The 12,199-nt window shown below is 42.9% G+C and overlaps 1 protein-coding gene across 2 annotated transcripts in view; it reads left to right on the top strand.

Annotated features, from left to right (window-relative positions):
• Positions 1–12,199, top strand: part of SHTN1 (shootin 1) — a 101,381-nt gene that overhangs the window by 75,560 nt on the left and 13,622 nt on the right. Inside the window, exons 15-16 of one of the 2 annotated variants that reach the window (XM_049646507.1) lie at positions 4,484–4,604; positions 8,673–8,865. The exons of the other annotated variant lie outside the window; for it this stretch is intronic. Coding sequence (XP_049502464.1) covers positions 4,484–4,604; positions 8,673–8,865 — 314 coding nt within the window. The remainder of the gene's footprint in view (positions 1–4,483; positions 4,605–8,672; positions 8,866–12,199) is intronic. 2 annotated transcript variants of the gene reach the window in all.

Genomic DNA, 12,199 nt, shown 5'->3' with positions numbered 1-12,199 from the left:
CACTCCTGATAATGCTAGATAGTAGCAAGTTTACTAAATTATAGCGTTGCTCTCAAAGATCATGTTCACTATACAGTCATATTCACTATAATTTGGTGCCACTTCAAGGAGAGAAATTTACAGGATAGGTTTTTGGGAAATAATTTACAAATTATAAAAATTGTCAAAAACCTCTTTCTTTTCTGCAAATTACCCCCATCCTTCATGCTCTGGATGGATCATTAGATTTCTCTACTGGATCTGGCATTAATGTGCCACTAATAGCTGTTAATTCTGGCAGTGTTCTTTCTTTCTTTTTTTCTTTTTTTTAATGTTTATTTATTTTTGAGAGAGAGAGAGAGACAGAGTATGAGTGGGGAGGGGCATAGAGAGAGAGAGAGGGAGACACAGAATCTGAAGCAGGCTCCAGGCTCTGAGCCATCAGCACAGAGCCCAATGCGGGCTCAAACTCACAGACCGTGAGATCATGACCCGAGCTGAAGTCTGGGGATGCTTAACTGACTGAGCCACCCAGGCGCCCCCTGGCAATGCTCTTTCTTTGCATTAATTGTTTTTAAAAAGTGGAACTCACTTTTCTCCCCTACTCTTCTTTGCCAAATGGCAACTCTCCAGTTACCCCCATGGAGGTTCCCTTTGACGGAGGATTTATAACCCCTTGTCACTTGGGGCCGAGAAAGCTTACAACTTCTTGTAAGAGAGAGAGAAAGCAAGCCCCCTTCAGGTAGGGCTTTATTGGTGCTTCTTGCTGGTGTGTAGGCTATTGGGCTTATCAGAGTTAGTACCCAGCAGCACAGACCCAGCAGCGCATATGACCCTGCCTCACGGTTGTGGCACGTGAGAAGCAAACGTGGAAAGAGCATGGAAAGCGTGCCCACTGGCACTGCAGTGAGAGCCAGTACCTGTTACGAGAGACCAAGAAACCAAGGAACGCCATGTTCAGTTCTGTAGAACAGAAACCAGGAATAAACTGGTGTTTTTGCTGAAATCAGATGTGACCTGAGTTGGAGGGACATCATAAGAGATGTCCTTAAATGTCCGTAAGAGATTTGGCCTTTTGCTGAAAGCACATGAGTAGGAAACACATGTCTGGTTTGGGATTTGGAAAATCTCACTCTGTTTGGATGTGGACACTTCCCAAGTCAATTGCTACAGTCTCAGTGTGGACTGAACTTATTTCTCCAAGCCCGTTGACACTGAACTTTTAAAAGTTGTAGATTAAAAAGAAAAATCTATGGTTTACTTCTCCTAGTCACACAAGGTTATTTGGAGGTTTTGGAAACCTGTCAAGTCACCCCAGTCATGTGAACGTCACTCTCAGTGGACACAGCGATGTCTGAAGAATAAATCCATACAGATTGATCTAAAAGTCTCTTTCAAGTTCAGTTGTCTCTAAATCAAACAAAAACAACTTTTTTAATGTTTATTGATTTTTGAGAGAGAGAAGGCAAGCAGGGGAGGGGCAGAAAGAGAGGGAGACAGAGAATCCCAAGCAGGCTCCGCACTGCCAGCTCAGAGCCCGACGTGGGGCTTGAACTCACAAACTGTGAGATCATGACCTGAGCCAAAATCAAGAGTCGGACACTCAACCAGCTGAGCCACCCAGGTGCCCCTAAACAAGAACAACTTCTAAGAAATTCTCTTTCAGGTTTTTCCCAGGCACTTTTCAGTTTTTCAGAGTACCCAGGAATTATTGGATAGTTGATTTTGCCAACCAACACTTAGATAAGTCAGTGTCATGAACGTTTAACCAACATGGGGACTAGGATTGAATGCTGGCTTGGGAATCAGAAGACCTGCGTTCAAGTCCAGCCCTATCACTGACTTACTGTGGGGCCTGGCCCAAACCCCAAGGCTCACTGAGTTTGAATTCTCTTTTCTGTAAAGTGGGAGGAATTCTGTGTACCATATGGTATCTAAGTTAATTTCTGATTCTCAGACTTTATGATAATAACATAAATAGATAATTTAGACAGTCTTGGTACTTTATTAGCTGAGCTCCTTGGTCATTCCAGTTGAGAATCATGTAGACATCTTTCTTTCCTCCCCAAGTGTCTGCATTTTTCAAGTTCACTCCCATACTAGCTGAGTCAGTCACATCAGTCAGTGGATGGAGAAAAAAGTTTTGAGATTCAAAGATTAGAACTTGGAAAACAGAACCTTTGAGTATCAGGTGTGATGAGAGGGTAGCTCACCACAGAATTTGGGGGATTAATGCTGTTATCCAAATAAAAAAGAGAGAATATTGTGAGAGAGAAATTCTTCCTTAAAAGATATCCTTGCAAGGTGTATGTGTGCATATATGTACACAGTCACATATCTTTTTCTTTTTCTTTTTTTTTTTAAATTTTTTTAATGTTTTTATTTATTTTTGAGACAGAGCCAGCATGAGCATGGGAAGGGCAGAGAGAGAGGGAGACACAGAATCTGAAGCAGGCTCTAGGCTCCAAGCTGTCAGCACACAGCCTGATGTGGGGCTCGAACTCACGGACTGTGAGATCATGACCTGGGCTGAAGTCGGATGCTTAACCAACTGAGCCACCCAGGCGCCCCGACACATATCTTTTTCTTGAATTAACTCCAGCCTCTGGGAAAATTAAAGACTGTTCTTGACATTCTAACGATGTAACAGTTTCATGAGTTATTTTAGTACTAATGGCCCTATATTTTTCAAATAATCTATTTACAAATGTACAGCTGGTAAGTTTTTAAAACTTGTAAATGCACGATTTGGGAATAGTTTTTCTAATATGTTTTTTTTTCAAATTTATCTTAGTTGCCTTTTGTTCTATTTTCTTTACCTTGTCGGTATTGATCCTATTGTACTATTTAACTCTTCCATGAGTAGGTGCGGTTCTGCATTGTTAACTGTGAAATAAACAAACCACATCATCTAATTTTTTAAATTATAAAATAAGCTATTACAGGGTTCCATGTAACATGATTTTCCTTTGAGTATATTTATAGGTGAATTTTTGCAATAAAGGAAAAGCAGAAAGAGATACTTCTTGGGGAGGGGGGAGGTATCATATGCTTGATTACAATATAAGCCTTATTTTACATGTGTATTTTACACATTACTCTTAGCTGGGCAGCTGATAGCGAAAGAGTAACATCTCCTCATCTTGTAAGTCACTCCCCTCCAGCCCCATCAGGCTGCTTTTCAATGGCTTTACCCAGTTAGGGGAGAAACCCTTCTAAACAAAACATAATAACCTGTATCATGTGAGATTTGTACCTACCTAATTTTACAAGCTACTTTTTTTGTTTTATAGGCCAAAGAAGAAACATGAGTTAACCGTTTTTAGCCAGTAGAATTCTTAGAATCCTTCAGGAAGTTGGAAGGGGGCAGGAGCAGAATGAAGGCTGAGGTGACAAAGGCCAGCCCCGTTGGTGGCCTTGGTGGGCAAAAGCTGCCACCGGCCCTGGCGAGCCATGCCAGACCTGAGGTTCTGATCTGTTCCGATGCAAAGATTGTGGATCCTCCTGGCTTTTTTTTCCCGCCAAGCACGTGGCCCAGCTAAGGAAGGGCATTTCTTATGAAAGGAAACGGGCCCCCGGTAAGGGTGCGGTGCTGAATCCTTACACACGAGGTGTGAATTATGTCACCCAGTGCTCTGTGCAAACACGTGACTGGGAACGGGACATAGAAAGCCATAGTCCTCCCTCCGTAGCACGCTTCCCAGGAGCGTGGCTCCCAGAGGAGCCGGGGCAGGGAACCACCTCCTGGGTCTTTCTCTGCTGCCTTGGAAGTCAGAACCAATTTCAGCAGGCACACAGCTTCGCGGCATCTCTTGTCTCCTTCGGCGTCTTCTGGGCCCTGAGTGACATCTCCGCTGCCTCCTCTGTTAGGAATGTGGGATGGCGATGCCGGGCCCTTCCTTGCTTCCCTGTGTCGTTATAACCTCTCCTCTTTCACAATGAAGTCAAGGTGTCTCAGGGCAGTGCTTCTTTGGCTCAAGGCCACGGGAGAGCACCATGTGCCTCCTCTGGCGGCCACGACACCATTGCCACCACTTGTGGAGCCAGGGTCATTCTGAAGACTCAGCCACACTTTTTCAGGGCCGCAAGGATTCGGGTTCAGCAGCTCGTGGCTGCTGTATCAAGAAAACCTTCTCAGGTGAGTTCAATATGTGCTTCTCTCTCCACACGATGGATCAACACACACCCGCCTCTTACTCATCGATGTGCGGGCACCTCCCCCCGCCGAGTTTCCTAGTTAGCCCATCTCGTCCTGTTCTTTCGATGTGAAAGCTGACATCTTACATCCTCAGTAGCATCTTCTTAAACGATCCAACACTGTGTGTCGTTGAAGATACACACACGAGAAAAAGAATATACGTGAATACAACAAATTCATTCCGTTTCCTAATTCCGTTCAATTTCTGGTAATGTTTTGCTGGTTTGATTTTTGTATTCTTCTGTATATTGTTATGAAGCCATTAACCTTTTTGTTTTTGTTTTTGTTTTTGTTTTTTCACTTTAGGGGACACTTAACAAATCCACTAGTTCAAGAAGCTTAAAATCCCTTGCCACTGAAAACAGTGAGACTGAGTTAGAGAGGATTTTGCGTCGCAGAAAGGTGACAGCAGAAGCAGATAGCAGTAGTAAGCTGGTTTGAATTCTCCGGAGCTCTACCCTCCCTCTCGGAAACATTCTCCTTTAAGCCTCTTTGTAACACGAAGTGCTCTTTTTATAATTACTACATTGTTTTTAATGTGAGTGAGAAGTATCAGATGGGCAAAGGTACTTACGGATATCCCGTAAGAACTGGTGTGTTTTCGCTTTTTGGTGTGTGTGTACGTTGTCTGTTTGTAGGTAATCAGGGTTTTAGAGATCGGGCTTGCTTCACGCAAGATACCCCGGTACGAAGATATTCAGGATGGGCTTTGGCAACAGCATAGCGGGAAGGGGTCCTCGCTCTGCTGTTGGCGAGCGGCTGGCCGGTAAATTGCTCAACTTCTCTGTGCCTCGGTTTCCTCATCTGTGGAATGAGGGAAATAAAAGCGCCACCCTATAGTGTTACTCTAAGCATCAAGTTCGTCAGTCAGTACACGAGGAGTGCCGAGTAGCTCGCGTGGCCCAGAGACAGCGCAGGAGAATCAGTAATAAGGGTAGTCACGACGCATCAGTTACAAATGCACAAGCATCATTTTTAGCCTTCAGATCCGTTCTGTTTGCGGTCTCTGCCTGCGAAGCGGGTGGACGACGCATTTCGGCTCTGTCACCAACCAGAAACGACCATCTGAGCGAGCCTGGAGCTCACAGGCTGCGTTTGCGTCACGGTACGCACGTGTGAGACCTCAAGGCTAACTGTGTGTGTCTTCCGGTTTTTTCCATCAGCTTGGTCACGGGAATTAGCAGAAACCTGTATGAGGTTTTTCCCTTGTGGCCAGGAGGCTGGCTTTGAAAAACTACCCCAAAGTAGCATTAACCAGCCACCGTGGCTAATGGGCTGAACCTTTTAGACTCCATTCAGTCAACTCTGTTTGGTCCATTGTGACAGTTTAAATCTGCACTGAGTCATGTTCACCAAGTTTAAGTTGCTAGAGCAGGAAGGATTGGGGTTTTTGATAATCAAGGTCTAGTTTCCACGTAGGGATTTTACTCAAACAATTTAGTAAATTTGTTCCTTGAACTGGAAGCAGCATAAAATACCAGCCAAACCTTTCTTATAAAAAGATTAGATCTGTTTTCCTCTTAAAAAAAAAATTCAGCCGTTCAGTTTTTAGTTTGGTCTGGAAATTCTGCTGTTAATATCCTGCAAGAATTCTCTCCCCGCTCCCCCCCTCCCCCCGCCCCCCGAACAACCCCCTCTCAGGGAAATTAAAGGATGCTGTAGGAGATTTTTTTTTCTTAGAATTGCTTTATAAGCATTTACCAGCCTCCACCATGAATCGTTATTCATTTTGTGACAATCACTTCTTCTGACATTTCATCCTTGAAGTATTCCAAATAGCCATCATGATTTTTTAGGACTTTGTGGATCCAATTTTTGTTTTCAGTCATTTACATTTTGTATTTTGTCCCCATGGAAGCATTCCTACTTCACTCACGAACTTAGTCAAATGTGCAGCACTATTTCAAAGTTAGTTTTCAATGAGAGAGACAAACATTTTCATTTTAGTCACCATGGGAATTTGAATATTTCAAAGACTGGACAAAGAAAGGTAGGAACACATTGTATAGGCATGTGAGAATCTTTCATTTTACTTATTTTATTCCACGAATATATAAATATTCAATGTATCATTTGAGGAATGTTGTAATAAGGCATAGAGTCAATGGAATCATCAGTATTTGGATAGAAAAACAAGAACTCTGTAATTGGCAGAGTGGAGAGGAATCCTAGAGAGGAATCCTATTGAGGAGAGAGACTTGTAAATGAGCAGAAATTTTCTTTTGAGCTCCCTAGTAGCCAAAGCAAAAACAAAAGCGCCAGTGGGAAGAGGAAACAAACCTCCAAACTCTATCATCTAGAAAAGAACTCATCCTTTTTCTTTTTTAAATGGTGCTGATGTTTTTCTAGCATCAAATTGGAAGAGGTATTTACCAAATACATCTCTGTATAAGGGTCGTGGAATGACAAAGTGAAAATCCAGAAGGGGATTGTAGAGAGGGAACGAGAAGCTAAACTTAGCACAGCTGCTTGCTGCGTGCTGCACGGTGGGAGCACATTACAGAGATGAATTTGATAGGTTTATGGCTTCAGGTACGTGTGAATCTTTTGAGAAGCTTTCCTTCTGTACACAAAGGCTTACAGGAAAGCTAATGTGAGGTCCCAGAGTGGAGAGAGGAAGCATGGGAGCGGCAGGGGCGGCCAGAGCTTTGCAGACCTCGGATCCCAGGATAGTTGGTCTCTCCCTCAGGGACCAGTGATGCACCCTTTTCTTTAGAGTTTCTTTTATCAGACCGAACTGATACTTTCAAGACTCGTGGCCTGCCAAGCTGACATTTCAAAGGGCAGCAAGTGCCTCTTGGAAAACATTGGGCAGCTTAAACAGGATGCCGTAATAATAACGTTAAACATTATGTATTTTTCTTTATTTCTTTTCCATATGTAAGAAAGAACAGGAGCTGTGGCCCAGCCCACCCACGCTCCATCGTTTGTAGCTGGCTTCACTTGCAGAAGCAGCAGCAGGCATCGGGGTATTCAGAAGCAGATCTTGCTTTCCTACGAGGACGGATCGTTTAAAGCTGTCTAGCGTTGTAGTCAGCAACTACCCAAGGGCAGAACAGAGTGGCTCAGAAGCCAATCTCGAATTCACCTTCGTATTTTTATTTTGGGGCTCTTTCTTGATCTTGCCACTCTTCTGTCTTCACTTGCACATCCCCATGCACCTGGAGGCTTGTCACAGCTTGAATCAGGATATTCAGTAACGTCACAAGCTTGTCTGCCCAGATGGTATAGTGGAAATAAATGAGGAAGACAGACACCCAGTGCTTTGGGAACGGAGGCTTTCCCTGAGACCAGAGGGGGTCTGTGTCTCCCACAAGGAGCGAGGCCATCAGAGGTACAGCAACGGGATGGCGGAACAGTCTCGCAGCCACTCTTTAGGGGGTTTTTTCAAATCAGAACTTCATTTTTGGAGTTGATAGGTTATACTGTTGGAATACCTGAGACTCAATTCGTATGTAAATGTGAGAATAAAATTCCGGAGCCTAATGTTAATGACCAGAAACCAGCTAGCGTTTTGGATGGTCCCTGCTAGCACTCACCCTTTTAGGAGACGATCTGACGTGGCTTCGGGAAGATGAGACCCCTCCCAAGTTTTGCCCTCTTTTCAGTGACACCTTGCAGGTTGTCCTCTAGCTTAATTTTTAGAAGTTCTAATTTTATCTGTACATTTGTGACTTATTACATAAATCTTCTTGTCTTAACAAAGATTTCTTTTGAGGTTTCAAGAAAGACATGTTAGAATCTTGCTTTGAAAAAAGCTGGCTAGGATAGTATCTTTCTAACTGAGAGCAGAAAACAGATAATGAGAGAACTTTGCTCCGGTGCCCGGGAGTTTTGGATTGGTACGCCAGTAATTTCAGGAGCAAGCACTGTTGTAGTCATTTAATCCTGTCCCAAAGAGCAGAAGAATCCGAGAGGTAAACAGCCAACGTCTTTGCCACCTAATTTTTAGAATCCTGTGTCTGTATTTTAACAGGAAATAAATCCACTTACTTCTCAATCACATTAAAATGAAAAATGTTCATAAAAGCCGTTTAATGCTTAAGAAGCCTCCATGAGCCTTTTAAAAAGAGCCTTTGACATTGTTCCATTTGCTGTTTGAAACGCAGAGCTGAGTTTGGGGAAGAATTAACTCTTGAGAGGCCAAATGGTTCAAGTAGGGCTGTCAGAAAGCCATGCTCTGAGAAGGAAAGAGTTTTCACAATTCCGGTATTAATAAGGACTCTGGTCAGCGAGGGAACCCTGGCCTGGGGTTTTGTGCTTTCTTAAAGGCCTGGACATAATTTCTCCGCGTGGTCCTGGTGCCCTGAAAAGCAGTAGTACCACGAAAGCAGAGCAAACTCCTAATAGGAACGTTTTGCTGCATGCCCTCGAAATTTTAAACAAAACTTGGCCTCTCGCTTCCTGAGGGATTTTCGGCTAATCTGTTTTTCAGTACCATATTAATAAGCGTTGCACAGAATTATTAAACTTGAGGTATGTGTTTGGTTTTAAGGTCCAACCGGGATATTAGCCACCTCAGAGTCCAAATCCATGCCAGTGTTGGGTTCTGTATCCAGTGTAACAAAAACAGCCTTGAACAAGAAAACTCTGGAGGCAGAATTCAACAGTCCGTCCCCCCCAACACCTGAGCCAGGTGAAGGCTCGTGTAAATTGGAAGGATGTACAAGTTCCAAGGTCACATTTCAGTAAGTAATGATGCTCTTTACTAAGTAAGTGTGTAGAGGAATCTGTGATGACTTAACTGTGTGTTACTTTGCTTTATTCCCCTTCAGAGAGATTTGGGTTGAGTTAGCCAGTAACCACTCTCCTTCCTCCGTTTGACGAGCCAACTTGTGATTCTAGGCTCCTAGCTCAGAGGTCTTATTCTGATCCAGAGCAGATACGTGTCGAGAGAATCCCTTCCCCTCAACTGGTTTGGCAACCCGGTTCTTCTTCTGCACAGAGAGTTGACGAATTACTCGGTGTCACAAGGAGCTTAATCATTCTTCCAGGATGAAGTGCTTGGATCATCCCTCTTAATGATTTCTGAGCCGTCGAGGAAGATGCTAGATCTTCCAGGAGGTGGTAGATACCCTCTTCACGTGTACTTTGAAGAGGACATTTTTAGAACCTTATTTTCTGGTCCTCAGTCAACGGTGTGCCTTAAATATGGTTCCCTCTCGAGAGTGAAGAGATCCTATGTAAAGAGTGATCTCTGCAGACTTGCTCTGAAAGCGGCCAAAGAGTAAATCTTGCCGTTCAGTGTGCTGCGGACGGATCCGGTGGAGGGGCGGTGTGTCTCACAGCAAAGGCAAGCTCTTCTCGGAATTCCTCTAGTTTTGCCGTGGTTCTCTTGCCAGACGGTCAGCTGGTTTGCCACTTGAAGAAAAGGAAGAGGGGAGACAGATCAGGTCAGCCGAATATTGTAATCGTGGTTAATTGAAACCTCGGATTTCCTGTCCCATCAGGAGAGAAAGAACCCTTTTCTGTAGCTGTACCTGTCCTGGTGTAAAAGGCGAAGCCTGGACAAACGAAGTGGAAATTCAATTTAGGTCTGTTTTTGCCAACTGGTATTTTCTTCCACTCTTGTGTTGCTCTCGCCGGGCACGATTAACTTTTCTCCCCCCCTCTTTTGGAATGAATGGACTTCTTTGCTGATTTACAGTTTTATCTCATTTCATTGTGTTTAATTAAAAGCACACTTTCTCCTGCGGTCATGTGTTTCCTTTCTTTTGACTGGGGTCATTTGAACTCTTCCAACAAAAAGATGATCTATATTCATTCTTCATCTTTCCTATTAAATTTGTTCAACACCTAATTTGACATCAACAGTCTGGCTGCATTTGAACCAATATCCAGACACAAAAGCAATTTGGCCGAGACAGGTTAGTTGCTGACATGTGCTTCAGCGTGCGCGTATAGATTTTTTTTTTCCCTTTACCATTTTATACAGATAATCTCAATCAGAAAATACTGCAACTCCTTCCTCCTTTTGTCTGTCTTTTATTCTCCAAAAGTAAGTGGAAATTACATTTCCAAGAAAGGAAATGAAATAATTGCAGGCCCAAGGTCTGCAAAATGTGTGTTGAATCGACAGTGAAAAGGATCCGTGTGTTGACAGACAGTTGTTAGATGCCATAAAGGCCTAAGTGAAGCTCAATTTATTTCTCATCTTGCTTGTTCAATGACTGCTTAAGAGACACATTTCAATTTAATTTAGCTACTTAAAGCACTAATACAAATACTCTGTGCGGCTGTTTTAACTTTTAAACTTTGTAACCTAATGCTTGATTATTCAGTTCTTGACATTCTTTAGCTGAAATAACTAATGCCATGTATTTTCATATTGACAGTCATTTAGCAAGGAAGAGCGCCTTTCTGAAAAATCTGTGTCTTAAGTATAATTAGGCTATCCAAATGAATCTGACGATTTTGCGCATGTACATGGTAATTATTCACTTCGCAGACAGGCACACTTCATTTATGTTTAAACCTAGGTCTGTTTGTTTTTTTTTTTTTAAATGAGCGAAAGAAGTTTAACTTAATGTAGTTGCGTGTAAGCTTTAAAAGCAAAAGCTCATGTGATTTATCAGGATTCCCGGAAACTGGTCTGGCTGCCAGGAATGAGAAGGGTTATTTTCTGTCTGGCTTCGACTAATAAGTTTGCTCTGTTATCCCAACCATAAGGTAGAGGCAACCACATTGTCTCATCTCATAGTCCCACATTGTCAAAGCACCTGAAAATCGGATCAGCAATCCAAAAGTGAAATCCAAAACTGTCTCTACTCTAATAATTGCATTTTTATTTTGATCTGTGGCCAAACTACCGTGGTGTTTCAGCCTAATGGCTTTTTCTATTCTTGACGGGGAATCAAGGTCAAGGGAGGAAAACAATCACACTATCCTCTAATACATACGTTTTCTCTTTCTCTCGCTCTCACCCCTACACACACACCCGGTCCCTACCATCCTGACGACCCCCCCCCCCCCCCCCCCCCCCTGCCCTCCCTCTCCTTTGACCTCTCTGGCCTGGTATCTCTTCCCCCTAGCCCTTTGCTTTTGCTGTCCCCTCTGCCTTACATGTCCTGCCCCCATGGCTACCTGCCATGCTGTCTCATCTCCATCATTTCTTTGCCCTAATGTCATCTTTTCAATAAGGCCTACCCTGACCGCCCCGTTCAAAACTGTACCTCCTGTTCCTCTAAACTCTGATTCCCCTCACCATACTCCATTCTTCCCCTGCTAGAATGTCAGCTCCGTGAGGGTAGGAGTTTTTTGGTTTTGTTTTTTTGGTTTTTGTTTGTTTGTTTGTTTGTTTGTTTGGTCTGTCCACTGGTATATCTCAAACACCTGGGAGAATTCTGGAAATTCTGTATATACTTGTTGGACAAATGAACAAATGAGTCCATTTTTAGTATTACTAGAGCAGCAGAATATCAATTAATTAGGATACTCCCTTAACCAGCAACCCCCTCTTACTCAGCAGCCCCACAAACACACAGGCTAAATATGAGAGATTTTTGTTTCTCTATGGTTGACTTCTTGTCTTTTTTAACATTTTTTTTAAATGCTCAGGGGTCATTTCCAGTCAGCTCAATTTTGTATAACTTCTGCATCTTTGTACCTACATAAGATCAAGTTAGCAGAGACAAGAGCATACCCAGTTATAAAAGAAAGATTCAGCTGTGCTCACTTCTGTGGCCTAAGGTGGACAGGAAGGATTGAAAACCTACTAAGAAGGGTTTTAGAAGAATAGAAACAAAGGTGTTTTCTGTGTAAGATCCTCACTTGATCAGAAAATTGTAACACCAAGCTATTCCTGGAAAGTTTTTTTTTTTTCTTTCAATAAATTCCTAAAACCAACGTATATGTGTATTCCAATAATTGAGTAACTCCAGTCCAGTAAATTATAGTGCCAGAAATATATGTATTTATTTCCTAGGGCCTTATGGGATGGCAAGGGATAGCTTTAATACTTAATTGCAAGGATTAATTAAAATTAACATTCTTGTCACCAGCCTAAGCAAAGCAAGGGTTTTT

This window comes from Panthera uncia, chromosome D2 (assembly GCF_023721935.1).
Source record: "Panthera uncia isolate 11264 chromosome D2, Puncia_PCG_1.0, whole genome shotgun sequence".
Taxonomy (NCBI): Eukaryota; Metazoa; Chordata; class Mammalia; order Carnivora; family Felidae; genus Panthera; species Panthera uncia.
This window is presented reverse-complemented; position numbering and strand designations above follow the sequence as displayed.